The sequence below is a fragment of the Scatophagus argus genome, chromosome 11 (assembly GCF_020382885.2).
Source record: "Scatophagus argus isolate fScaArg1 chromosome 11, fScaArg1.pri, whole genome shotgun sequence".
Taxonomy (NCBI): domain Eukaryota; kingdom Metazoa; phylum Chordata; class Actinopteri; family Scatophagidae; genus Scatophagus; species Scatophagus argus.
In genome coordinates, this window is record NC_058503.1 from 18,185,731 (window position 1) to 18,213,536 (window position 27,806).

At 41.0% G+C, this 27,806-nt stretch overlaps 1 protein-coding gene and 1 pseudogene across 1 annotated transcript; one reads left to right on the forward strand and one right to left on the reverse strand.

Annotated features, from left to right (window-relative positions):
- Positions 1–12,056: 12,056 nt before the first annotated feature.
- LOC124067270 (melanoregulin-like) lies at positions 12,057–15,730 on the reverse strand. Its single transcript, XM_046404500.1, has 4 exons — positions 15,456–15,730; positions 13,053–13,143; positions 12,772–12,938; positions 12,057–12,390 (listed from the first exon to the last, which is right to left on the reverse strand). The coding sequence occupies exons 1-4, from the start codon at positions 15,708–15,710 to the stop codon at positions 12,313–12,315; spliced, it is 591 nt and encodes a 196-aa protein (XP_046260456.1). The 5' UTR covers positions 15,711–15,730; the 3' UTR covers positions 12,057–12,312.
- A 928-nt stretch (positions 15,731–16,658) lies between these two features.
- LOC124066798 lies at positions 16,659–19,688 on the forward strand (annotated as a pseudogene).
- The last annotated feature ends 8,118 nt before the right edge of the window (positions 19,689–27,806 follow it).

A 27,806-nucleotide genomic window follows, 5' to 3' on the forward strand; every position in this document is an offset into this window, starting at 1 on the left:
CAAATGAGATAAATGGCCCTGACTCGCCAAGCCGACCTCAGAGATCTACAGTTTGCTTTATTTAGAATCAAAGAGCCCACGTTACCCGACATCGCCTCACATCTCCTCGATCCGTCACGTTGCATAGTACCGTTACTCTTGAATGCACCGACTTAACTGTAGCTTTCGTGCAGCTGTTTTTGCCAACATGCACACAGGGTCTACAAACATTACAACAGTGGTTGATGTGTGATGAGGAGTAAAGATGGATGATGCAAGTCGATCCACTCTTTGCAGATCCGTGCACTTATTGCTCACAATGACACTGGACGGCCTCACCGGACCTCGAGAGACAGAAAATATGGGAGGAACAGATTATGAGTGTATGGTGCCGTGCTGAAGACGAGAGGACCAAAGCAAATAGACATCCAGCAGACTCAGTCACACAGACTAGACGAAGGCATGCTGTAACAGCTTTCAGTTATATAATGCTCACTGGTATTTTCAGGAAGTAATTTCTTTCTCTCACACATTCAATTTCTAATGTTTCCCAGGCCAGATTGTCTGGCCTGCTCCCACAGTTGCCCTCACATAAACCTTCTTAAGCGCAAACATTCCCGCTACCTGATGCAGCCCCAATGTCATCATTTATCTCCCTGACACAAATACAGAGCAGGTCGGTCATCAGTTAGTAGTTTTTTTTGTCTCATCATATTGCTTTTATTAAAATTTTGCCTCTGCATTGATTTGTGACCCACAATTATAATCTCAGCTTACTCCCATATTGTCAATAGCCCGCCAGTATCGTGGTTGTGAGGCAAGTCGTATGCACTTCTTTAAGTAAACTGGCAAACTTGTGCTTACATGATCACAACAAAACAAATTACAACGACAGAACTTGTCCCATACGACATTCAAAGACCTGAAGGAACTTGTTTTATAATTATAATGTACACATCTAGTGTTTGATAATTAGATCCATCCAGGGATCCATGCACATCTGGCACCAGAGTGCATCTGACGCCTGCTTCAACTTGTCCACTTATGCTTCCTTGCTCATGTCTAACAAACTGCCATCACTGACAACCATAACACTACACACATTTCTGATCATCCACACAGCCATGCAGGATGATAAACTGGAAATGAGTCCAGGTTGACTGGGAGAGGAGTTTGTCCTTTTCCTTTCTGTGTCTACCCTCTCAAACATCGATCTTTTCCCCTTGTCTCCTTCTCCTCTGTTTTCTGCTGTAAATTTCCTTCCTGTCGTTCATTTATTGCTTGCGTGAAGTCCTTTCTCACTTCTTCTTCTTGTCTCTCTTCTGCATCTGTCAGTCACCTTCCACACCCATTTTTTTTCTTTTTTTTCATTGTCTCTTCCTCTTCTTGTCTGTAATCAGTTTCATCCTCCTCCCTGTCGGGTGACCCAAGATGATCTGAGAGCTGCCATGTTTTTGTTCATCCCTCAGCTGAAGCCTCTAATCACTCTATCTGTCTTGCAGCCATTATAAAAAAAAGATGCTCTGTGTGTATGCCTTTGTGTGTATGGATGTGCGTTCTTGTATGCGTGTCTGCTGTAAATGTGTGCGTCCCACCCAGTTAATACTGTACATCATGATAGCAGCAGGACTGTATGTGTGTGTGTGTGTGTCATCCAAGAAAGCCATCACATCACGAGTTGGCCTGTAGCCAATGGAGATAAACCCTTAATTAACTTTCTACTGGGGTTGCTAGGCAGAAAACGGATTTCCCCTTTGAGAGTATTTCTTCACATCAAAGAGAAACGGATGCTGCCCCTAATTTGTCACGTTTTATCTTCTTTCTCCTTTTTAATCTGTTCAGCTCCTCCTCTTTGCTCTTGATTTCTTTTCTTTCACTCAGTTCTGTTTCTTTTGGTGGATTCATCCTCTCTTCAATAAACAAACAAACACAGACAAACTGTTTCCGCAACCCACACATTATATTAACTGCAAGCTAATCTAAGGGTGATATCCACTGTATCCACATCTGTCATGAAAACACACCAAAGTTAATGAATACTGTGCAAGGAGTTACCATTCATTTCTTTACATATTACACTATGTGGACAAAAGTATTGGGACTCTTTATTATTGAATTGAGGTTGTCTTAATGCCTCAGCATACCAAGACATTTTGGACACGCACACTCCTGCATGGACACTGTAACTGCCCCTAATGAGCATAATTGCAAATCATCACGCAGCCCTCACGAGACTCCATTTACAGATGGCCCAGATGTAAAAGGAGAAGGGAGGATGATAACCAGACGAGCAAGGAAAAGAAAAGAGATGAAGTGACCTTTTTCTGAGCGAGCATAGAGCGAAAGAAAAGAAAACATCATGAGAACAAGTTTGGTTTTCTTCCCTTGTCACAGGGCAGGAAGTTTGCCAGACTAGCCTTCTATTCACAATCTGTATATCAGATTCCCTCCCTCCCCCCACTCCCACCCCCCGCATTACCCTTCTTTCTCATCCCTCACCTCCTCCACCTCCCTGTCTTTCTTTTTCAGACATCTATCTTATCCTCAGTCACTTCCTCTGCTCTCACCTCCTCACCCTCCATCTCTTCTCTAATTTCATCTACTGCCTGCCCACATCTCTTCTCCTACTCCTCCTCCTCCTCCTCCTCCTGCATATCAGTCTTTTATACAAAGATATGGCGTCTGTTAACTAAGGCTTGCCAACTTTCCCTGTGTTCAAGAATATTTTGATGGTTCTTGAAAAGGCTGAGTGCACAGTGTGGAATATTGAGATTCTGAGTTCACTTTTGAGCAGTGTCATATTTTCTTAAGAAATGCCAAAAAGGATAGACGACATCCTGTTTTCCATGGACACAAAAATAAACTGAACTTAAAGAAGCCTAGAAAGGAAAACCCACTCAATTTCAATGATAATCATGATGTCAAACAGCTTTGGTCATATAATAGAAGAAAGGAGGTTTAGACACAAATTTGGCAGTAAAATCTTCAATCATTTGGAACTCTGCAATTCTCTCTGTTAATCTTACTTCCAAGTTAAAGATGTAAACTTAATCTCCCCTTAGATTCACTCCAACATGATGTCAGTGAGAATGTGAGAGCCGGCTGAGAGACGGAGAGCTTCATTTATGGTTCATTTATGATGCTAAAGGCTTTATGAATCAAGGCCAGACAAAACAAACCAAAGGCTCCCTCGCTGTGTTGTCTTAAAGCACTCTGATCCCACTGTGGGTCATTGGGGGTGGGCGGGTGGGGTTCATATACGTAAGTCTTGTATCAACACTGATTTGAGTTCACACAGAGAGGAGAGAGAGGGTGTTAGGTAGAGAGAGAGAGAAGAGAGAATGACTGTGTACAGAAAAGATAAAAAGAAAGAGTTTTTTTGGATTTGTGAGGGTTTGTGGACTTATGAGAGATTAAAGGGGACATGACTTGCTCCTCACCACACACACACATCCAAGTTCCAGGCATTTGTTTTAAAATAATACTCTTCCCCTGCTGGGTGAAAATTTACTCAAGAATAAAAATAAACAATTCAGTGCATGTGTCATTTTGAAATCATGCAGCTGTCGTTGAAAGTAATTACGAGAAATACTGAATTGTCTCAAAACAAATGACATGAGGTTTCGGGTTCAAGAAAAATTGGATTTGGAGCACTGAAATTAACAGTCATGGGGTTTTCACATGATGGCAGCGTGGGTTCTTTCAGGTTTTGTAGAAGCACACAAGAGCCTTTTAAAGCTTCTTTTCCATCTGCGTGTATTCATCATTTGTTCTCTTCATGGGCCTCTAGGTGTGGTTTTAGTATCACTCCCTCTCTGCCTTCATGTCCAAACAGCTGACTTTCCTCTCATTTCCCTGCCTAACCACTGCTGTGCTCACGCTCTGTCATTTAACCATACCGCACTGGGGAAAGCCTTCTTTTTGATGAGTCCACCTCTGTGTGTGTGTGTGTGTGTGTGTGTGTGTGTATCTAATGTGTTCCTTCCAGAGGGAAAGGAGGAGCAGAGTTTTTTGAGTCCGATAGGATGCTGAGCCAACTGAAATGTATGCAAGGGAACATACACAAACACATGCATATACACAGGAGCACAGTGAAAAGTCAATGCCACTTCAGCGGGGCAGTTGAAGTCATCATGTAAATACCAGTAACCTTTTTTCCCTCAGTGTTGCGCACGTTGAGTTTTTTCCCCCCCTTTTTTTTCCAGTGTAAAGCTTTGCACATTTGTACATTCATGTTAGTGTGTTAGGTGCTAAAGTGCAGTATCAGTGTGCAAATGAAGTCATTTTTGGCAGACCCTTATTGGGCAGTCGGGCAGTTTTTCAGGGGGATACTTGTTGGACTGAATCTGAGCAGCTATGGCTTCAGGGGAGAAACCTTTCTCTAAATCTGGAGGTGCTGGCATGAAAGGCCCTAGGATGTCTGCCAGATGGGAGGAGGAGTCCAAACAGATGTTGGCATGGGGTGTGTGGAGTCCTTACAGATGCTGGCACCTGGCTAATCCATTGGCTTGTTTGCAACCTGTATGCTCATGTTTCTTATCGCCTTGGTTTTGTTGCTGAGATATCACAGTCAAACGACGGCTGCCATAAGCTCAAAGTTGTGCTAAATCAGAATCTTTAACTTCAGTGTGATATACAGATAGATAAAGGGAGTGAGACTGGTGCGGTGCATAGACAGATAACGAGACAGGTTAGACAGCCCCCCCCCCCACTCCCCCATATGACCTCTGTGAGCGAATGGCAGCTGGTTTTTAAATGAGCTCATATTGGTGGAAGCCCAGTATTTGTCATGTCTGCTTGTGTGTGTGTGCAGACCCACCAGAGTGGATTTCTGAGCTGTGAGTCACAGAAAATGGAGATTGCAAAGTCAGGCAGATACATATCCCAGTGCCCCTGAGCAAAAATACACCCCCTACCTACCTACAGACACACACGCACACACACACACACACACACACACACACACACACACAGGTTTGGAAATCCACCACAGTAGCAGATGTCCAACATTACCCTAATGTACCTGTCTGTGCCAACTCTTTTACTCACTCATATCCTAAGGGAGGATCCAGCTATAGTACTACAGCATCTGCTCATGTAGGAAATGTGTTACTTCTTCTTATTGCTGATAAAACGGTCAGATCAACCATTTTAAAACAACTGAGAACAATAAGTGCAGATTCTTTCCTTACCTTACTATTTAACATGGAGATGTTTAATGCATTGTGATCCATTGTCACACAATGAAGTTCCTGCCTCCACAAAGTGATGAGAAATAACCTTTACTTAAACATAACCGATTAATTCACATAAACGCGTGAAAATGACAGGTTTGAACATCGAAAAGCCTCTAACAGTGAACGCTCACAAAGTATTATTCTTTGAAAACGGCAGGCATCCTCGAGCTTTGATGAGACATCACGACTGATGAATCAGCCTTACGTTGAGCAGACTGCATCAAGGTTCACCACAGATATTCATCTAAAATCAAGTTGAGACTATGACTTCACCACAGATATTGAGCAGATAACAGGTAGGTAGCTGAACAGTTGCGTCTGGTGCCAGTTTGAAGGCCCAAACAAGTTGTAGACAATTTGATGCCATTTGTGTAGCAACATGAGTCTTAAATTTGTCTCAGAACAGATTGCGTAAACTCATTGCTATTAGTGATGACCGCAGACGGTGCTATAAAGACTGGACAGACAGCTGGAAAGTCAGTTTGGTAATTTTACAATAACATCCTCAGCTAAACTGGGCAATGTCCATCATGGGAACCAAAATGTGAGCCAAAACTGAAGAGCAATGCGGGATGTGTGTGTGTGTGTATGACTTTTTTAACTTTGTCTCAGTCTGTTCTTTAAATGAGGGACCAAAGGCAACAAATGAAGATACAAGAAGTTTCATAATTGTAAAATAATTTGCTTTGCAGGCGGCATGGTGGTGCAGTGGTTAGCACTGTCGCCTCATGGCAAGAGGGTTGCAGGTTTGAATCCCAGTCTGGGCCCTTCTATGTGGAGTTTGCATGTTCTCCCTGTGCCTGTGTGGGTTTTCTCCGGGTTCTCCGGCTTCCTCCCACAATCCCAAAAACATGCACGTTAGGTTAATTGGCTACTCTAAATTGCCCCTAGGTGTGAGTGTGAGAGTGTGTGGTTGTCTTTGTGTGTTGGCCGTGCGATTGACAGGTTACCAGTCCAGGATGTACCCCGCCTCTCGCCCAAGTCAGCTGGGATAGGCTCCAGCTCCCCCGCGACCCTGACGGATAAGCGGTATAGAAAATGGATGGATGGAATTTGCTTTGCACAGATTTCGTATCACTAGTGAATCGTACTGAAGCCGTTTCATCAAACTGAACCCAGGGCTTTATTTTGTGCTGTACTTTATCCCCTTATTGAACTTTGCTCAAATTTTCAAATTCAACGCATTGTAATTAGAAAAAATAAATACTTGGATGGAAACTCAGCTAAAGAGGCAGACGTAGAGGATGAAGTCACTGTTCTGGTCTGACCAGCTCTGTGGTAGATAGAATCATGGAATCAGAATTAGATTTCTATTAGTATTCCAGAGCTGCTTCTATTTCTATGAAGGGACTCTCTCCACTTTCTACAATCGACCTCCCAGCTGTGGCACACGATTCCTCTGTCGCGTTAAACACGCACACATACGCACACACACACCTCTGATGGGGATGTCTTAAACACTAGACTAACCATTTTATTATATTTTGATGAATTATCATCATATCTCCATACTGTATAATGTGTTCTTGTGAGTAGTGCTTCCGGTTTGTTTGTCTTCTCTCTGTGAACCAAAAGCTAAGCCGTCTGCGACACCATTGCGTGACATTGTGCACAGTCAGGACGTCTACTACAACAAAAGGAGGCTGGAGGAGGAGGAGGCTGGCTCCTTCTTTTGTCTTCACGGATGCAGTCTTGTGTGCCATCGGTGTAAAGTGCTGATCCAGCCTCTGATTCGCATCAAAGGAATGGCGAACGTAAGTGGGTCTGAGCATGGGGCTGTTTTGTGGTTATGACTGCAAGTCAGGTAGTTTGGATGAACATCAGATGAGTGCTGACAGGAAACCCAGCCAGGTGATCATGTTGGGGAATGAATCACTGTCTGTCAGTGGGGGAGATGGGGATGACAAAAATAATCTGTCTCAGAGCTCCTGACTCACTGCTAACTTTTTTCTAACCTTCTTTCACATTTTTTTTCTTATCCCGTCTTGTTTTTCTTTTGCTTCATAAAGCAAAGAAGTAAACACTTACAAAGGATGTTTCTACACTTCTCCTGGTTCTCTCTTTTTTCTTTATACACACATACACACAAGACGATTTTTACAGTGAATAACTTATTGTTTTACAACTTGGGACTTCCTTTTGTCAGCTTTGGTCATTGTCATAAAGTGTTCTCCCAATACACATTATGACCATACAAAATAGATTTCTCTAACCTTGTGCACAGAAGTAATAATGATAGTACAAATCAGTATACAAACGCATACATGGCTTTCATACAAGCATGTAGTGTAATAAAAAGACTTATAAAAATACGTCTCGTTGAACCTAATCTTTACTGCCTTCCACCCTCACATCATATTCTGCACTTTGGAAAGACCAGAAGTAGGTTTGTGGTCTGATACAAATCAACAGTCTCCCAAAACTGTGATGGAGATTTTAGCACCATGTGTTTTTGCTGTAGAGCTTTCAAGAGATGCTATCTCCGAAAGTGAAAACAGCCATTTAAATCCATCTGTCACTTTGAGCTGTCAGAAGACATGCTGACCACAGCCATTTTTGTAATATGTGCGTCCAAATTGGGGCTATCATTTAGCAACAGCACTTGTCAAAGGAAGGAAAACACACGCACACACATACACAGGGAAGTTAGTTTTAGACAGGCTAGGGCTAAGGGCATGGCCTCAACAGCTGTGTGAGACAACTCAAATGTCCAAAACCACATCAATAAATGCTGTAACAAGTATACACAGAGCTGCATCTGGATGTTAATGTCCAGCTCACGCAAATAAGATCTGCATTTTCTTGTATTCAGCTGTAATCCCTCATCAGTTGTTCTGGAGCAACAAGGCTTGTTAAAACAGACTTGGTACATATTGTTAGACGAAGGCCGACTTTGGAGCGGTCCTCCTTTTGAGATGTAGACGAGGCCTCAGTAACAATATGTATACATGCAGTCTTAAATCCAGGAGACTCCCATTTATCTCCTCTAATCATGTCTAATTTGAGGGAAATAAATCAGGATATTTTAAGAGCATCGGTGGACTTGTGTAATTACTGACCCACCACTGATGACCACAGACATGCTGTAGAACACACCCTGCCATACCCAATGGCTTGCTCAACCCCTCTGTGGTGTGTGTGTATGTGTGTGCGTGTGTGTGTGTGTATGACAACATCCTTTCCATGACTATAGTGTCAGCTCAACACTTCATCTGTTTTTGTTGTTCTGAGAGTTGTTTCCATATGCATTTGGTGCATACATGGTGAAAAAGACAAACACCAGCCTCTCTTGAGTAGGTACGCGATGCAGTGCTGCTGCTGCTGCTGCTGCTGGGCTTGTTGAAATCCAAACATAAAATTGCAATAGTACAGTGAAAATAGTAATTAGGGTATAAATAGTAAAAACCTGCTCTAATTGGAAAGTGTCATGAGATATTTGTTGTGAATTGGCGCTATATAAATAAACTGAATTGAATAAAATTGAATTAAAAACAATGTAGATGTTTTAGATGCTTTAGAACTGCAAATTTACAATCACTCAAAGCAGTTTCAAACTGGGAAAGGTTTGTACATTTAACCGATAATAATTTTTAATTGGACTTTCACTTTAAACTTTCACTGCCTCACAGTAAAGCAGTTAAAATTGTTTAGATTATAGCTTTGAGTCTAAATCCACTTTTCTTAACAGGCAATAATAAAACTGTATTTGGGAGATTTTGACTTGAAAGCGCCATAATAATGTTGTCTTTCCTGAGCAGACTCTTGACCTCTGACCTTCAGTCAGGAGTCACAGAGGTCAGCACACCGTGGCCTGGTTTATTTGCAATGTTCTCCAAACATCCGTTACAAATTACTGTGTGTGTGTGTGTGTGCGTGCTTGGGTGTGTGTGCGTGCTTGGGTGTGTGTGCATAACTACATGTCTGTTAATGTCTGTGCATGGGTATAACACTGTCGTCAACACTGTCTCATCATAAATTACTCTGAGATAAACAGAGCAGTCTTTAAGACAGGTTAAAATGGGTCATCCACATTTTGCATATTGCATATTTCCTCGAGCAAAACTAAAGATAGCAAGTCATCGCAAGTTTTCCTAGTTGTGTTCCAACTTCCGAAGCTGGAAGTGACGAGTCAAACGCCACCCGAAGTCGGAATTGATTGAATGATGAGAATTGCATTAATCTCAAATTTAGTCATAAACCAAAGAAGTGGAATATTAAAGTGGAAAATTAAAAATTTGACAAGATATTTAAATCTGGACCAAAGTGGTGGACTGACCAACCAATTTAGCTATCTGTAGAACCGCACCGCTAGCAGGGCTAAAAATTACCTGTACTCAAATGCTGAACACAAGATCAGACTGTTTATGTCTCATTAGCTGAAACATTGTATGATGTGTGGTTCCTGTTTGTGCAGTGTTAAGTGTCACTTAAGTGTATACTTAAGAATATTACAACTGTATTTAGTCTCCATGAAGATGAGTAGATAAGTATCTAGTCACTGTCATGACTTATGTTAAGTGGATGCATGTTGATTGAGCCATGCACTTGATTATTTTGATTCTAAATATAAAAGTCACCCCAGAGTTAATCATGACAGACTTTGACGTTTTACCAAGTAAATTAGTCACTGCAGCAAAGAGCTTTATATCTAGACATAAACATTAAGGCCCTGAACTCATGAGTCACAGGTCTGCATTATAAACTCCCTAAAATGTATGATTCCATTGAAGGACAGCATATACTCAGGATCAGGTCTGTGTTTATTAGTCCTCACACACACACACACAAGGGAAAGGCTGTGGGTAAGGAAGAAAGACATGAAGGAAGGCTGTGATGAAAGAAGGATGAAAAGAAATGCTTTCTGTGTACTGTATACTCAAAGACAGCTGCAGTTAGATAAGGGAGGTCACTGACACCCTGTGTGGTAAATATGAAGCTACAGCCAGCAGGTGGTTAGCTTAGCTTAGCATGAAGACAGAAAGAAACTGCTATCCTGCCTCGTTCTAAATGCAGGCTAATAAAATCTGTTTAGGTGCAGTTACGTCCTTAGTTTTGGAGCTTTATGCTAGATGTCTCCCCATTTCCTGTCTTTGCGCTAAGCTAAGCTAAACTAACCACACAAACAGGAAAGTGTGAGCTTCTTATTGAACTCCCAGCAAGAAAAATGTGTTTACCAAAATGTGGAACTATTCAGTTAAATTTGATGAATGCACGGTGGTGTAAAAAAACAAATTAGCTTGAAAAAATAAAAAATTAAAACAAGAGGAACATACAGTTTGTTGGGACTTAATTTTCACCTTGAATACCCAAACCCATTGGTAACCACTCATATTGCATGTGTGTGTGTGTGTGGACAACGCCCCACTATAAACTCTCATAAAAAATATTTGACCATCAACAGGAGTCACAGCCTGCATGTTGGTCGCCTCCGTGAGTGTATGACCGCGGTGTGGTGTGTGAGTCCTGCCCACTGATTGGCTTTTGGCAGACAAACACAATATATAAATATTCAGTTTTGACCTTTTAACACACATACACATGGAAACACACGGCAATGTGACAATCTTCATTTTTTCCCTCTAATTCCTGTGCTCCAACATCACTCACAATCACCCTCTTAATCATTCCCTTCTTCCTTCTGTCAAATTTACTCTCTTTGGGGATTTGAGCGTTATTTCAGTGAAAGTCTTTAGAATGACCTCAGCATTATTTGATCTAAAACACACACACACACAGAGAGAGAGAGAGAGTTGTATAATGAGAAAAAGGTGCAAGCAGCACAATGCCTTTTGGAGCTGCCAGACGAATGGTCCACCTCTCATACTACTCCCCTCCCCCAGTGTCCCCCCTTCTTTTGGTTCCACATCTGTTTCCCAAACTTGGGAAGAAGCCTTGGAGAGAACAATATCTGGGTCAGAGTAAACTCTCTCTTTCTGCATGCATGTGTGAGCACAAGCATGAGTATACAACATACCACAGTCATCAACTGTTGTGAGTCTCTCACTCACTTTGAACCTGAAGATATGCTGTGTCCCAAAGGGGTGTGTGTGGTTCGGAGTGAGTATAATAATTATTCAGAAATGGCTTTGAGGGAAAGCCAAGATGGGACATTATCATCTACATCCTGCACAAATATGGAAGGAAAAGGAAGTTCAGAAAATGAAGAAAGGGAAGTTTAATTTCCTGGGGACAGACTTCACTGCTGAGGATGCGCACTGTATTTTTTCATTCTTGTTTTAAACTTAGTCACTCTCATAAGTCTTTCTGGATAACAATATGCCTTGAAATTCCATATATTTGTTGAAGTTTCAGTAAATTCTAAATATGCTGTGTGTGTGTGTTTATTTTTTATTATTATTATTTGTTTGTTTTCGTGAGGACGCATCAGTTAAATAACTGGCACAGAAGTTTCCAACTACCAAAGTACATTCTGTTTTTTGTTCCAGTTTAGATCACTGGAACGTGGCTGTAGTATATGCTGCCACCTGCTGGACAGATGTGGTAATTTTCAATGAGAATGTGACTGAGCACAGTGCAGCTGCTCGACTGAATTATTTTATTAGTGTCTAGGCGAACAAGAAAACCCCAGTGTCACAGGAAAACACAGTTTATCGCAGTTTGTCTGTGGTGAGATGGTAGAATGCATTTAAAAGGATTGTCTCATGTCTTACATAGATACCAAAACATGTCTGTGCATGCAAAGCTGTTTTGAATTTGGTATCCATATATTTACAATAACTTTCTAAAGAACAACTAAGCACAAACATATTAACATGAGACTTTTTAAAGGAAATTATTAAATGAAAAACTTGGTATTTTTTTACAGCATCTTGACTTGTATGGTCTGAAAAATAGATATACCACAGAAACAAACAAACAAACAAACTAAAACAAAAAGACAGCCAAATAAAATTAGTTCACTCAACAGCACACCTAAAAAAAGTATTTTAATTCCATGAGAATTACATTTGTTTCTTCAACCAAATTAATGCTACAGAGTGGTAAAACTGGTCTGTGTCAAATTATTTATGCGTTTACTTGTACAGACTCCCTCAACAGTTTCCAGTCTTTCTTTTCTTCTTTCTTTCCCCGTCTCTCAGCCGACTTTTTTGGGATATTTTTCTTTGGCCAGTCTGACAAAGTCTTCAGCACTGTCTAGAGACACCAGGCGATCCTGGGAGAGAGAGAGAGCGACATGGAGGCAGATGAAGAGCTTGACGAGAATGGAACAAAGATGAGATTGTAGGGTAGATGGCAGACAAAGATGGAGAGACATAACAACAAAACACAGGGGAGATAAGGGAAGAGAGAGGGGAGAGATGGGTGACTGGAAGACGAGAACGTGAAAGCATCTTGTAGTTTTAACATGATACTAAAGAGACTCTTTGTTACAGAAAAACATACCCTATTAAACTCATCAAGAACAGCACAGAGCTGTCTCTTCCTCTCTTTATTAAGTTACAGGGGATTGCGTTTTCTCAGCACAGGCGAAAGTGCATTCAGACACGCCAAAGTGGGTCAAGTTTACTCTGTATGTGTTTGTGTGTGTGTATACCATGACACAGAGGTATCTGCTCTGAGGTCCGGATTCTGGGGGAAACAGAGAGGTGTGGTCCAGCAGCTGTTTCAACAGTTCTTTCGCTTTGGTAAGATGCTCTTGATCTCGACTGAACCGGCTCTGTCTGTTCACACTCAGCAAGGCATCTACCTCACACTGATAACCTGCGGAGAGACGAGGAGAAGATCTCACACACACACACAGTACAAAAGAGTAAAGTAAACTGAAGTCAACAGGAGCGAATGGTAACTCAACAGAATAACATTAAAGTGCCTCACCAAGCTGCAGCAGGATTTTCTTCCACCGAGATCTGACTTCTCGCCGGGCGTAGCGTAAAGTGTAGATGTCATAATTCAGCTTCTCCCATTCCTGTAAGGTAACACACAATTTTTCAGATAATAGCTCTTATGTTGAAAGCATTGGAGGAAGCAGGTGGTGAGCCTTGCTTAAAGGCCTTCCGCAAATAAAGAGAGTAAAGACTGAGCTTCACTGTCATCCCTCTGACCATCCCATTAGTTTGGGTTCACCTTTTAAGGAGGGATTGTCAGTAGTTTGATGACCCAAACTCAGACTGAGAAGAAGTCTTTAAGTAAACAAAAGACCGTTTTCACAGCAGACACTTTGAAGGTTTATCTGTTTCAGTTTGATGCTCCTTGGAATTGCTCATGCTGGCTCCTCATCGTGGCTTACTGGAACACTTGAATCAAACAGAGTGATCGCTAATGTTGTTAGAAACGCCTGAGCTTTTCCCACTATGACGAATCAAAATGTCTGCTTCTGGAAATAAAAGAAAATAAAAACCAGACCTATTGTGTTTAAAAAAAACTGCACGCATAAGCAAAACAGCCTGTCTGGTGATGGCTGAAACAGATTTTTTCACTGTAGAAGAAATGTAATCTGTAAAGTGCAAGTCAACACAAAGCAGAGAGTTTACAGACTGGCATCTTCTACCTTATTTACTGTACTAGTTTTTCCCCAGTGCTCAGCTGCCTTTTACTGTAACAGACCCATTCTCCATTTGTTTGTCCTGCTATTAAAAAAAACAAAACAGTCTCACAACATGATTGGGACGGTTCAGTCAATATTCTCTTTGAATGCGCAGCCAGGCTGTTGGCCTACATCTCTTAAACAGGAATTCGTTAACACAATGTGCGCACTGTGTCCCGCAGCCTGACTATTCTGAGCACGAAGGCAGCCTGTCACAAGTTCACCAAACTCTGCTCGACTTCAGTCACTCAGCTGCAGTCCTGACACGGTGAGGAAGAAGCCTCTGAGTGTGTGTGTCCCCCTTGTAGGAAAATGAGATAAAGCTCATAAATATGGAAAAATGTGAGTGTGAGTGTCACCAACTTCATCAGGTCACGTTATTTAAACAAATAAAGAAAAGCAGACACACACAGGGTTACTTTATGTCCAACCTATTCTAACTCTCTAGGAAAAAACCTGCAGTTAAGTTACTATGTGAGAAATATTGGGCTATTGACTGAATAAAGTAGCATGTCACCTCTGATCCCTCTCTGGATCTTTGGTATGTAATTGCAATGACATAATAATTAAAAAAAAGGCAACAAATTAAACAATCAAAACTCATTTTCTCAACAAGTGCTATTAAAACATCTTTATGACACCTGTTAGTTCATCTGAAATGTTTGTGGTGACGAGAGAAGGAGGAGAAGACATATCGGATTCACTGTTCGATATATTTAGTAAATACTCTGTGGGAATCTTTATTTCTGCCTGGCAGTAAACTTTCCTTCATGATTCTGGCAACACAGAGTTAATTCCTCCTAATGTGATTCAGTTATTTTGGAATCCAGGTCAAGTTGATTTACTGATGAAAGTCATCATGAAAGACTTCTTTGAGAGCCACCTGTGTGTGTCCTCTCCCGTTATTAAATAATTACTTTACAGAGCTGCAGCTGAATAGATTAAATTACTGTAGCTGCTCCTGTTACTTGTGCATATGAGGATTTTCTAACAAAAAAAAACCAAAACAAAACAAAAAGTAAAACAATGAAGAAATATGTTTACTTGGGTTATTTCATTGACGCAGCAATTGCAGCTATTTACATACTGTAGACAGACCCAGGTACTTTTGCCACAGAAAATGTGGTGAGTATCATACTGGGTCATGTTAAATTAGCATTAGCAATTAGCATCCCAATCTTACATTATGATCGTTTACAGTTGTGTGTTGATGTGTATCGATACACACATTGTCCATGTTTACCTTTACTCACATGTTTTTATGCATTTAAAAGCATCCAATATTCAGGGACCACAAAAGGGACGAAGAGCTGCCACGGAATTCAGACTGAACAGATGAATCTGATTTAATTTGCATAATGAAAGCATTTTTAAGTTGTGCTTTTAACTTAATTTTACAATTACCTTTACGCCTCTTCTCATGAACATATATCATGTATTGAATTTAAATAACAGTGGCAGAATTTCAAAATGTCTATCCTGCATGCGGTACAGATTTAATTCTTTCCCCTGGTACGTGTTGCATACCAAGAAGAACCGGTTTGATTTTCAGGGATTTGTCAGTGTTAAAAAAATACATTTTCTATCGAGTGAACATGAGGACGTGACCAGATATGCTGCTGCATTCGACTCATCGCATGCATTGTCTCTTGTGATCTGCATCTCATATGCAACAATGACACCCTTTCTCTCACCTCTGTTGCCTCGTCAGCCTGGTCTCTCATGCTGATAAAAGCCTGCAGTTCTCTGTCTGATCCTCGCCTGTTGGGAGATTCACAGGAGCTGTTCAGTTTGGCCCAAGGATCCACAGCGCTGCTCTGGCTCTTCTTCTTGTTCCATGGGTTACTCATCGAAGACTGTGGCCCAAACAGGCTCTCCCTGTCTGTGTCACTATCGCTGGACTCGCTGGTTAGCACGTCTGGTTGTGTGGAAGCTGTGCTTGTGTGCATGCTGCAGGAAGAAGAATAAATTTTAGTGGGGCATTGTGACTCTGAAGCTCATCAAGTTGACTTTGATTCCCATCGTGTCAATCAGGTCTCACCGCAAAATAGCGTTCTTCTCTTCCTTGTTGTGTCTCAGATAGTACCGACAGCAGCAGATGGTAAACTTGGCACCCATTGGCCCTTTCCAAAAGTTGTCAACAATAAAAATATATCCGTCCTGATAATATTCCCCAAAACAGTCACACCACTGCCACACAGGCTTCCTCCAGAATACTCAGGAAATCTAAATATTCCCAAACTGATGTGTTCAAGGCAAAATAAAAAAGAAAAAGAAAAAATCCAGGCAATATCTGAACTTGATATGTCCGTCCGCCCCGTCCCTGTGCCTACCCTGGTCTGAATGAGAGCTGTCTTTCAATTACATTATCCACGTGAGTCCAAACAGGGGACAACAACAACAACAACACATGCACACACGGGACAGTTCAGGGATGAATGGCACGTTTATTCAGCAACTCCTGATGGTGCAAAATGAGTCAGGAGAAGCATGGTTATCTGGCTTCACTGGGGCAAAACACAGGCTCACTGCACAACCTGTAGCTTAGACCTGGATTTACTGTCATGCACTTCATGATTTGTAATTGGTTATGATGAATGTCTGCAATCGTGCTTATAGAAGGAATCGTTCTGGCAAGAAAAACATGCAACAGAGAGAGCGGTCATGATGTTATATAATTTTATTGAGACCTCATAAATGTTAATAGATAACTGATTTATAATATTCTCTTATAATCCATCATAGCTGTGTTGGCCTGTAAAAGTGAGCATGCTCTTTTGTCAACACGGTGACAGGATGATTTCAGAACTAAGGTCACCAGGCTGAACAAAAGCTACCACTGCTGCTGCTGGAAGTGACACACTCAGTGTTAGTGCTGCAGGAGCTGCCACAACAGGATGAGGAACAGTAGCACCAGTGAGCGAGGCGTCCAGTCAACAATTCAGTGAAAACGAGCAAATGGAGAAAACACTCTTAAATTTTGGATAGCAGGTTTGTTCCTGCTGATTCAGAGCAGTGGGCTCCAGACCTTTGACAGGTGAGTTGAGTCGACTTTAAGACAGCATCTGTTTTTAGTGTTCATACTTTAACCTGAGCCAATTTAACTTTATTAATCAAATATTTATGAAACAAAAATCATACCATTCCCAAGTTAGGGTTAGGGTTGTTTTTGGAGCCATTGTATGTATTCACAACTTTATAGCTGACACTGTCTTTTTCCTAGAAGGTATTTTTGTGTCCTTAGATATAATTCTAATCTTTGTTAATTCAGGAAATGATGACTTATTTTTGAAATAAGGAAAACAGACACGCATTCATAATTATTTTATTGAAATGTCAGATTAGTGGAGGGTTTGGAATCAACACTGAGATATGACTACACCAAATACCACCCCATGGAAGAGGTAGGAGTCTGTTTATTCTGATGTTTCCAAGATGGACTTTCTTTAGTTTTATTAGTAATTTTAATTAGATATTCTCTCTTTGGTGATGAGGGGCAGCACATAGCTTACAGGAGCATAATTTGACAGCTTCAGACAGGATATTTTACAATAAACGCATCTTTCTGAGTTGACTCATGCCCCTTTTTGTTCCCTTTGATTTGCACTTGTACAGCTTTGTAGATCACACATGGAAATTGTTTAAAGAAATTATTATCAAAATTATAGCGCTGATTAAACTGCATTGCAGATGTACAGGTGGATGGAAGATGTGGAGCGAGGAAGCCCAGAACTGGTCTCATCTGCTGTCTATGGACACACTTACAAAGGAAGAAACATCACACTGCTGAAGGTATTCAACATGTTTTCTTTTCCCTGCCGTGGTTAAAACAGGGTGCTAATCCCCTCATAATCATCACGATATGCAGTAGTGGGTGCGTGGAAATTCTCTAACATCATTCTTCACATGATGTCATCCTGCATGTTGGACTGCATATGTCCTCTTGTCACTAATATTCGTGCATATGCTAAGCCAAATGTTCCTCCATCAAGTGAAATTGAGATAACATGAGCAAATGGCAAGTTATCCCAGCGATTCCCTGACTTCAAATGCAAGATGTGCTGAAGGCGGTAAAAATATGTGCTGAAAAAAGAAATAAAAACAAGTGATGGACCAAATGTCCGGGTTACTGTCGTTATTTTAGATAAAATTTACAGCTACAAGAAAAAACAGAGTTAATGATGTCAGAAGTCTTGAAACCACACAATCTTATTTAGTTATCATATATTAGCTTTTTTTGGTCAAATTTAGCTTTTTGCTTTGCTTTGAAAGGACAGTAAGCAAAGACATAGGCTACAGATCATCTTGACCAATATTCAGTTTCTTATGGTAGTTAAACCGATGTACCACCCTGACTTTGACAATGAATCCTATATACCCATAATGAGTTATGCTGTGTGTCTGTAGTTGGGGCTAGAAAACCCAGAGGGCAGAGAAAAGAAGGTTATTTGGGTGGACTGTAGTGTCCCTGCTCGGGAGTGGATCTCTCCTGCCTTCTGCCAGTGATTTGTGAAAGAGGTTTGAACACTTAGACATTAATTGTCTGACACACATTTTAACCACATCAAGTGTACTCTGACATGCGAGTATCAGAAATTCCTCTTTTGTTCAGATTGTCCTCTCATACAAAACCAATAAGAAGCTGGAGCAAATGCTGCAGAACCTCGATGTTTACGTTACTCCTGTGGTCAATGTGGATGGATGCATCTTCACCGAGGCCAATGACAGTGTGAGCGCCTCTCCGGTTTCATTATTCTGAATCGCATTTCAGTAAATTCTCTTCACGCAGATTAACCTCGCACAGTCTATTCAATAATCAGTTGTTCTCCACGTTCTCCTCTGTGGAGGAAGTCTCGCTCATCCCCTCCTCCAGGCAGCAGCTGTTGTGGTGTTGGCCTCAACAGAAAGTTTAATGCCAACTGGGGAAGTGAGTTGCATGCTTTCAAGAATCACATTGTGAACCATAATCTGTCATCTAGTCAGAAACAGTCAACTAGACTAAACCAGTTTTCAGCAGGTTTAGTCTACAATACGATCAAAGAAGTTTGAATTATCCGAAAATTATACAGCTAGTAAGCCAAAATTCCCCTTTCAGTTGTAATTGGTTATATCAGGCTGCTTTATTTAAAAAGGAGACGACTTTCTGCCCTGTACAGCACAGAAGTAATGACAGTAAATCTGCAAGGATTCAGTATTAACGTGCAATGTGTATGTTCTTGGGGTAGCTATGACAATTTGGAGCACTATCTTGGCTGTATCTCTCACTGTAGGGGTTTTTGTGTAAGATGGTGATAAAACACAATGTTGTGCCTCAAATCAGTAGATAGAGAAGGCATCCTGATGGTAGCAGACCTCTCAGAATAACCAAAACAGTCATAACAGTGTTTTCAACAGAAATCATTAATATTGCCTCTATGCAGTCTGTAATCTATTGTGTATGACACATATGACACATTTACACAGACTTAATCATCATGTGCTCACTAACAGCATATAGAGCTAATAAACTTGATTATTGAAGTCTCCTCCGTGCACATGCTGAAACAGCTACATCACTACTCTAATCATGAATTTTTAAAAACATCACATGATAGTGATGTTGTTCCTGCTCTGTGCAGCAGTGGGCAGTGTCTCTCCATTTAATGCACCACTTCACTCTCACCCATGCAGAATTCTCACACCCAGACACTTTGGAGCTTTAGTCTTTCTTTAGCTGTTGTCATGTGAATGGAGGACTTTTCATGCAGGATTGTCATCGCTTCATCTCTCTTCCTGTGTTGTCAAAGCATCTGATTCTCTTCAGTTCCAACACCAGGTTGAGACAGCCATCATAAGAACATGTGACTGTTTTTGAACCCTGTTTTAATACTCCTTAATCAGGAATGTACAGTAATGGATATATGGATAAAAAGTTAGGGATGGCTTGAGGTTGATCTTTCATCTGTTCTGAAAGATTTTCACGCAAATTCAAATTTCGAACATCAAAGATGTCTCTGTCTGTGCCTTGGGGTCACTGTAAGTTATTAATAAATACTACAAATACTTTTAAAGTAGGGTTCTTGGACAAATGCATTTACATTCAAAATTACTATCATGGTATAATGAACCTTGGTAGAAAACCTGTTGGCCTTGTATTGAGAGGAAATACATCAGTATTAGCTGATGGCCATGTGTGGTTGTAAGAGCAGCAAACTTTCATGTTTTCTTTTTTCATATTCAGTTGGTAGAGATTTTTATCATTAATGTGATTCTTTGCACAGCAATATGGGTTTTAAAATTAAATTTGGAATTAGGCGCCAGGAGGTTACATACATTTTCTTTCTCCACAGACGCTCTCTGTCTGAGGAGCTGGTGCCCTCTAGTGTTGGGAGGATTACACCTCACCACAGAGCCAGTGGTGATAAGCCCCACATCAGCTCGTCATGGTCATTCATGTCGTTGTTACCTGAACTTCTTTGTCTCAAGCTTCACGGTCAGATTGCTCATGCTATTCCACAATGCAGCTCTTTGGCTTGCCTCTGACATTTTCTCACTGGATTTGAAAGGTCTATTTTGAAACAAACAAAAAGTCTTTATTCTTGTTTGCTCCCAAGAATATTTTATTTGTGTAGAACAGTAGGTTTCTGTAGAGAACTTAATATATATTTTCCCTTAAACAGTCTCTCTCTCTCTCTCTCTCTAATTCATTCTCTTGGAGATTTATATTTCAAGAGTGTATCCTCCCCTGCTACCCTGGACCACCAATTGTTCTCTCTCTCTCTCTCTCACACACACACACACACACACACACACACGTGCACAAAGACACAGACGTAGACACTGACAACGTGGCATTGACATAGTGCAGTTGAATTCCTTATGTGAGGGTGAGTGATGGACCACTCACCCTGATGGCTGTTCCCTAAACTATATGTGTGTGTGTGTGTGTGTACACACTGTATTTGAGCCGCAATGGGAACAGAATTATATTCCAGCTCACATAAAACCTCGACAGAACAGAAAGTCAGGTCAAACACCAGGGAACCAAGAGAATAATAAGAAGGAATGCTCTCTCTCTCTCTCTCTCTCTCTCTCTCTCTCCCTCTCTCTCTCTCTCTCACACACACACACACACACACACACACACACACACACACACACACACACACACATGTGAACATGAGAGCTGGGCAGGGATTCAGAGACACAGACTGAAGGTGATTATAATTCACAGTGAAGTCTGGCTGGTTTAGCTCATCTATCTATGTGTGTGTGGTTGGTAGCAGGGGAAAAACACACTGTGGACATATATATCACAAAGGTAGGGGGAGCGAGGAAGAAGAAATCAAGTCAACCCATTGAGGAAGAGGTGAATGAAGAATGGACGGGAGGAACAGAGAGAGAGAGAGAGGAGTACAGGATGACAGAGAAATCAGGAACCAAAAAACGATGTGGGACAACACATAGCGTGTGATTCATGAAACAAAATGGAATTGGTTAAAGTAAACAGTGATGACTTACGCTCAGGTCAGCTACACAATAAAACAGCATGAAAATAACTGCATTTCTCAAATAAGGAGATAATTCTTTTCCATCGTGCAGATTGTTTGGCGAAGTCATTTGACGAATTTGTATTTCTGGTAAATCAAATCTCTATTAATGTGCATTAAAATTAGTTGAAATTAGTTAAAAATGCTTGCTCAGTTCAATAATTTCCTGCAGTTTTACAGCTATGGTGATTGTAGTTTTAGTCGTAGTTCTAGTGGTGGTGGTGGTAACTTTACTTGGTCTAGTATGACCAGTAGCATTTTCACAGATTCTTTATTTTCAGTTAGTAATTCCAATACTGAAATCAAAACTGTGTTGATACAGACAACCAAGTCAGGTGAGTTTTAATTTATATAAACCAGTATCAAACCAGAACTTTCATCTAGATAAGTAAAACTCCCCAAAACTAAGATTTGCAACTAAATCCAGGACTCTAGAAAGGGTTTTGTTTGAACCACTGATACAATTTTCCACATGGGCCTTCTTGTTCCCCTGTGAGAAAAGCCAGAATCACAAGCAATCGCTCTCTAACTGCATTTCAAGTTGTCGGACCGACGTGGAGAGTGGTAAATACATCAGCACGAACATGACGAGGACAGACGAGTGCTTCAGGTTTAATAACAAAGTGATTCGACACAGAGCAGGAACAGCTATTCTCTGAGAGAGAATCAAGCCGAAGGTGTTACCACTGCAGCGAGTAGTTTCTGCACAAACTGAGCAATCCTCAGTATTGCTGTTCTGTCCACAGCAGGTGGGTCTTCCATTACTTTTGTCTGTTACAGCTTCTTGTCATGCACTGTATTGTAGTTTATGAATGCTGGCACTCAGACCAAGAGCAGCCTGCTCTGTTGCTGTGGGTGTGTTGTACATATACAGGATGGCCAGTTTTAGCAAAACTTCCATGAGTTTGGAGGCTTATCAAACACAAAAATACTGCACTGAGGTTTGCAAAACTAATAACGAGGCCACATTTAACAACTCTGGAGACTTGTCTCCTGTCTCAGCCATTGGAACTAAAGAGCAGAATTATGTTGAGTCATTGTAAAGCAGACTGATAGCACTACAGGTAACAACCAACACACTGTGCTGCTAGGTAACACTGTAATGTATTGCCACAAAAGTGTAGCCAGGTTCAAGCTATTTGCCCCACAACCCTGTACTTTGAGGTTAGCCTACATGTGGTGGACATGTTGACATGAATATCAGTTTAAAGTTATCTGTTGTAGTTGTAGTTATCTCCCGTAGTGACAATTGGCAGACAGCAGACTAAGCGGTGTAAGTGGACAAGTTTAAAAAAGGTCATTAACAGAGGTCTGTTGTGCTTTTACCAGAAGAAATTTTGATGATTGAACATTTCCTCCAACGGTTGAACAATAGAAACCCTGTTGAAAAGTTAATTACGGCCAACTATAAAGGAAAGGATGCTAATATGTTTATTCAGGCTTTTCATGGTATTTTTATGGTGAGACAATACATCTAAACTCCCACAACCTCTCTATGAATCTCCCCAAGTTGCAGCCAGGGTTCAATTTCCAGATTTTTGAGGTTAGGAAATCATGGGGTTTTTTTTGAGTCTATTGTGAGAATTTAATTCTCTGTTCCACTCTGTTTTATATGGATACCAGTGGGAAACCCTGTCGCAGTGCTGCTCTCTTTTCAACAGCACCTACAAGTCGATTTCTGCAGTATGTTAATATGTTTCACCGCTGATATGTTCTCATTTTTTAAGATGAGATTCGTTGGTTTCATGGGGCTCTTAAGCTCCTCTCGGGCGTGTGTGAATGTGCCACACACATTCAAATGATGAATAGAAATGTGTGTGAGAGGGCTCCTCTGCTGAGGACCCGTGACACATCTTTGCCACATACTTTTATTACTAATCGATGTAGATGACACTATTTTTTAACACAGTGTCAGTGACGATCAATGGGAATTATGCCATGCTTTCTAACTGTCACTGTTAATCAATGAGGGTGGCGGCATCATCTGCATCTCCTGATCATTACACCTGGTGATCAATAACAAAACTGGCTTGGGATGACACATGATCATAACACTGGTCCATGACGATATGTGGATATGTGTTTGTGTGCGTGTGTGTGTGAGAGAGAGAGAACGGAAATAAATGAAGTTCAGCGGTAGGCAGACACACACGAAGGTGGCTGGAAACAATTTGTCGTGACTGAGATACGAGGAACACTCAGGAAGTGCAGCAGTCATATTTCAAATCATCATTCTGTGAAGGCCATTACCAGACAGCAAGGTAGAAAACACCCCCCCCCCCTCCCATCCTTCCTCCTCTCCTCTCTTTCTTATTAACCATCGAGATACTCACAGTGGTGCCTGTCATTGAAAAAGTGGACTATCATATTTGCGTTAAAGGCACTGAAACCTTTCCCACTCACCTTCTTATTACTACGAGCCATGGTGTCCTGCATGATTGCGTGATCTACTGCCAAAGCAAGCACCGTTTTGATCATCTTGCATGAGAAATGTGATCACTTCCAGTTTTGACTGTGCTCTTTTCACCGGTTTGAAGAGAGCACAGCTCCGATGGAAAACAGCGATGCAGTTCATTTCTCTGCACCAATCAGACATTAGCAATAGAAATTTTATAACTAATGTGTTAAAAGTTATGGCGTTTGTAACCGTAATTTCTCTTAGGAGCAGTGCAACAATGTGAAAACACAACATATTATCACTTCAGAAAGTGTTAAACAAGCTAAACATTTTAGCAAAAAGATGTCTATTTACACATCGACCAGACACAGAGGAGCATTAGCCTCCATTTGCCACCATCTTTCTGGCTTCCTGTCAAATGTGAGTCCAACATCGACTCTTTTATTGGCTCTGTTTTGGTCTCAACCAGTTCCTGAGATAAATATCTGGCTCTTTAGCTGTTTAAAGTGTTCACCAGCAAGGGAACTGCATTCGAGTGCCGGCGTAAAGCGGGTTTGTCACAGCCTTTTAACTGAAATCATCTGCCTGCTGACTCTGGAAATGATGGGGTTAAGAGCAGCGAGAATCAAATCAGTAAAGTTTGGTGCTATAAAACCAAAATAATAATCTGAAAGGCACTAAAACTCAACTGAGAATTGAAGGGAACTGCTGCCAGTTAATTCTCTGTGGGTTTGTCACTACGTGTAACTCTTCACAGGAAAACATAGCTATGTCATTAGATTTTAATGTAAAATTATTCATCAGAGCAGCTTTTATTTAGATTAAAATGCAAGGTAGAAGGTCTCCTTACTATGTCTGTTTTTTATTTACAAAACTTTAATGTTTAATGCAATTGAGCAGGAACTGAAGATTCCAGGTGCCTTGAAAACGCCTGAGTTTTCCATAGCTGTGCTTCTCTCTGTGTCTCTTATTGCCAGTGATATGAAAGTCTATAATTGTTACTAATCATGGTTTCATTTGCAGAGACTGTGACATTATCTCAGAAGTGAAGAGAATCATATCTTCTGCTTAGTGGAACAGGATATGTTGATGTGCAGACATGCACTGGGTGTGGTGCTCCTGTAAAAACATAAAAAATTGGCCCAGTTCTCACCAGTGACCGTGTGAATACAACGGAGATTTATTTTATTTACTTAACCGGGATGAACTTTCCAACTTGTTTTTAGCTTCCTTTTTTATAATTCCCTCCGCAACAGTCGTCGCTGGAATTATTATGTTTTTGGTTTGTCTGTCTTTATGTTCATACATGCGTCCCGTTCTCTCAGGAACACCTTGGGGGAATTTCCTCATATTTGGCACAAATTTGACCTTCAGATTTTGATTAGGGGGTCAAAGTTCAAGATCACCATGACCTCACAAAACATGCTATTATTCTGCGTAACTCAGGAACAGAAGGGGAGATTGTCAATCTTGGGTGTGCTGATTGCAGATCTTCTGTGCTGCTGGGTTGAAGATGCATGTGTGAAGCATTCAGGATTTAAAATTTCTGGCTTCTTTGCAGAAAGATCTATATTTGAAGCATTTAAGTCCATCACAAGTTCTATAGTTTTGATGATATTGAGCGTGAGATGGACTCAACCACAAGGCAGAAATTCTAGTGTTTATAAGTGTTGTGTAGAATTGTGCTGAAAATTTATAAGCAATAACTGCAATAATAAGCAATCTTCTTCTTATTAGTTTTGTATCAAATCTCTCTTGAAATCTTGATCTTTCCATAACATGAAAGTTTTCCCACTGTGTTATATTCGCTCTCAGACAGCCGACAACCTTTTTCAGCTTGTTATATGTGACTGACGGCTCTTTTTCATCCGTGAGTAATTGCATCTCCTTGAACCTTAACAGCAAGACTTATTTCCTCGTCTTCCTGCTTGGCACACTTGCTGTAACCGTTGACCCGACATCCTATGAAAATATTTCACATCCGTATTTCCTGTTCACGCACCAAGAGATAAAACAACAGAGAGAGCAGAAACCAAAATACAGAGGAAGGAGACTGATAGAACCTGAATGAGGGACATTGCAGTTGACTAGAAAGAGACAGACAAGCTAACTGAGACCACACAGCAATCAGTCACCAGTCACAAACCATCAGCAAGAGAGGTGACCAGGCCATCTGGGTCTGTGTCCGCCTGTAGAATGACTTCAAATCAAAACAGGAAATAGCCAATACCGCACTAATACACTCAGGCAACACACAGAGTGCCCTGATGATCATCTCTATTCTGGCACTATTTTGTGTATGCATGTGTGTAGTCACTGCTGTTTTGTACATCTTCAGTTGTTACCATTCTGGACAAGTGGGCTCTGACTTAAAAAAAACAACAAAAAAACAAAACAGTATTTCTCTGATTAACGCTGATTAGACAAACAGATAAACAGGAACAGTGTTTGATCAGGACTAATTCTGTAAAACTAAACACAGAATGACTAGTTCAATATTACAAAGAATGATTCAGTTCCTGGACAGAGTTGGAATAACACTGTTTTAATAATGTGGAATAAATTTGGACTTAATGTCATTTCATTGGCCGTACTCTGGGGAAACTGTGTGTGAGTTTGGGTGGAGTATGAGAAAGTAATACGTTCATGACGGATTGAATCTGCCTCTTTATAGATCAACATGTTGATTTATGGCACTTCAGGACTGAATAATGAATGCATGCTTGTGCATGTGTGTGTAGATGTGAGTCTGAGAGTCTGTTGTGTGTCCATGTTTGTGTGTCGCAACCTGACAGTTGATCATGAATCATGGCGGTAATCAATAGCTGCTCAGATCCTCGAGCACTTTGGAAGGCTGCAGGTTATCGACAGGGCATGTAGATACGCTCACACACACTCACGCGTCACAGTCCTCTTCCTCCCCTTCCAGAGACACTTGCAGTGGGACAGCATTTCAGAGTACAGTCTTTCTTTTTGTGCCTTTTTGAAGCAAGAACACAGATCCCACACTATGGTGATTATTTAAACTGGGGAGATTTGCAGCCACCTTGCATATGGCTTCACTGTTGTTATGTGTTCCTCTACCGCTAGGTGGTGCTGTTAAACAGCAGTGAGTGAGGCACTGCATCTGGATTAGCTAGTTGTTTCGAACTCGACACATACACACACACATACAGAATGTTAGATGAAAGCTAATCTTCCTGTAGGCCAGCTGACATACAGAACAGTTCCACGTTAGGTTAACTTGAATCCTAACATAGACACACATCAGCACACATCACATTATATGATATATGCAGGGAGGTCGTGTTAGGCTAAAAAGAAAACAGTGTTTTTACTCATTTGGATTTATACTGCAGATGTTTCCAAAATACTGAAAGCTGAATATCAAAAGTCCTTTCTTAGTCTGACTCTTTCTCATACACTGTGTGTGTGTGTGTGTGGATGAGTGTAGGCGTGTGTGGGTGATGGTTCATACAAATGCGCATACAACTGTGAACTGTGAAGCGTGATTTATCTCACCAGCAGTTTCAACACAGGACAGCTTCCTCTTGGTTTTCTAAAGTAACAGTGGGTCTTTTCCTCCTGTTATGTTCTTATGATATGCCTCCTATCTTTTACCTAATCACCATTTATCAGACGCACACAGAAGTCTTACAGTGCTTGTTGTACCCAAAATAGTTGAACAGTAGCCTCATTTGTGGTCTCGGTGTTTCATACATTTCTCTCCGATCCACCATCCAATATGTCCTCAGACAAAGCCACTCAGCTCTGCTCTTCTTGCTTGCTGAAACATAAGCTGAGTTCACTTTGCAGGCTGCTGCAGTCTGTGGAAATATTGAGTTTAAACACCTGCTTCCCCTCAGCAAGCAACATTATATCTTTTCAGGTAGAAAGAAGACGTCTGGGAAAGAAAATGAACAAGAAATTTTTGAAAGAATCAAATTACACGCACAGTCACAGTTGGTTTTTGCATTCTTTGCTTAAAATGTGCGTCAGATACAAGAATTACAGACTCACACTCTGTCCCTATTAGCCATAAACTCTGATTTAACCCTGATAAAGCACCCAAGAAGACAATAAGACCACAGCTCGCTGGCAGCACACACTCATCACAC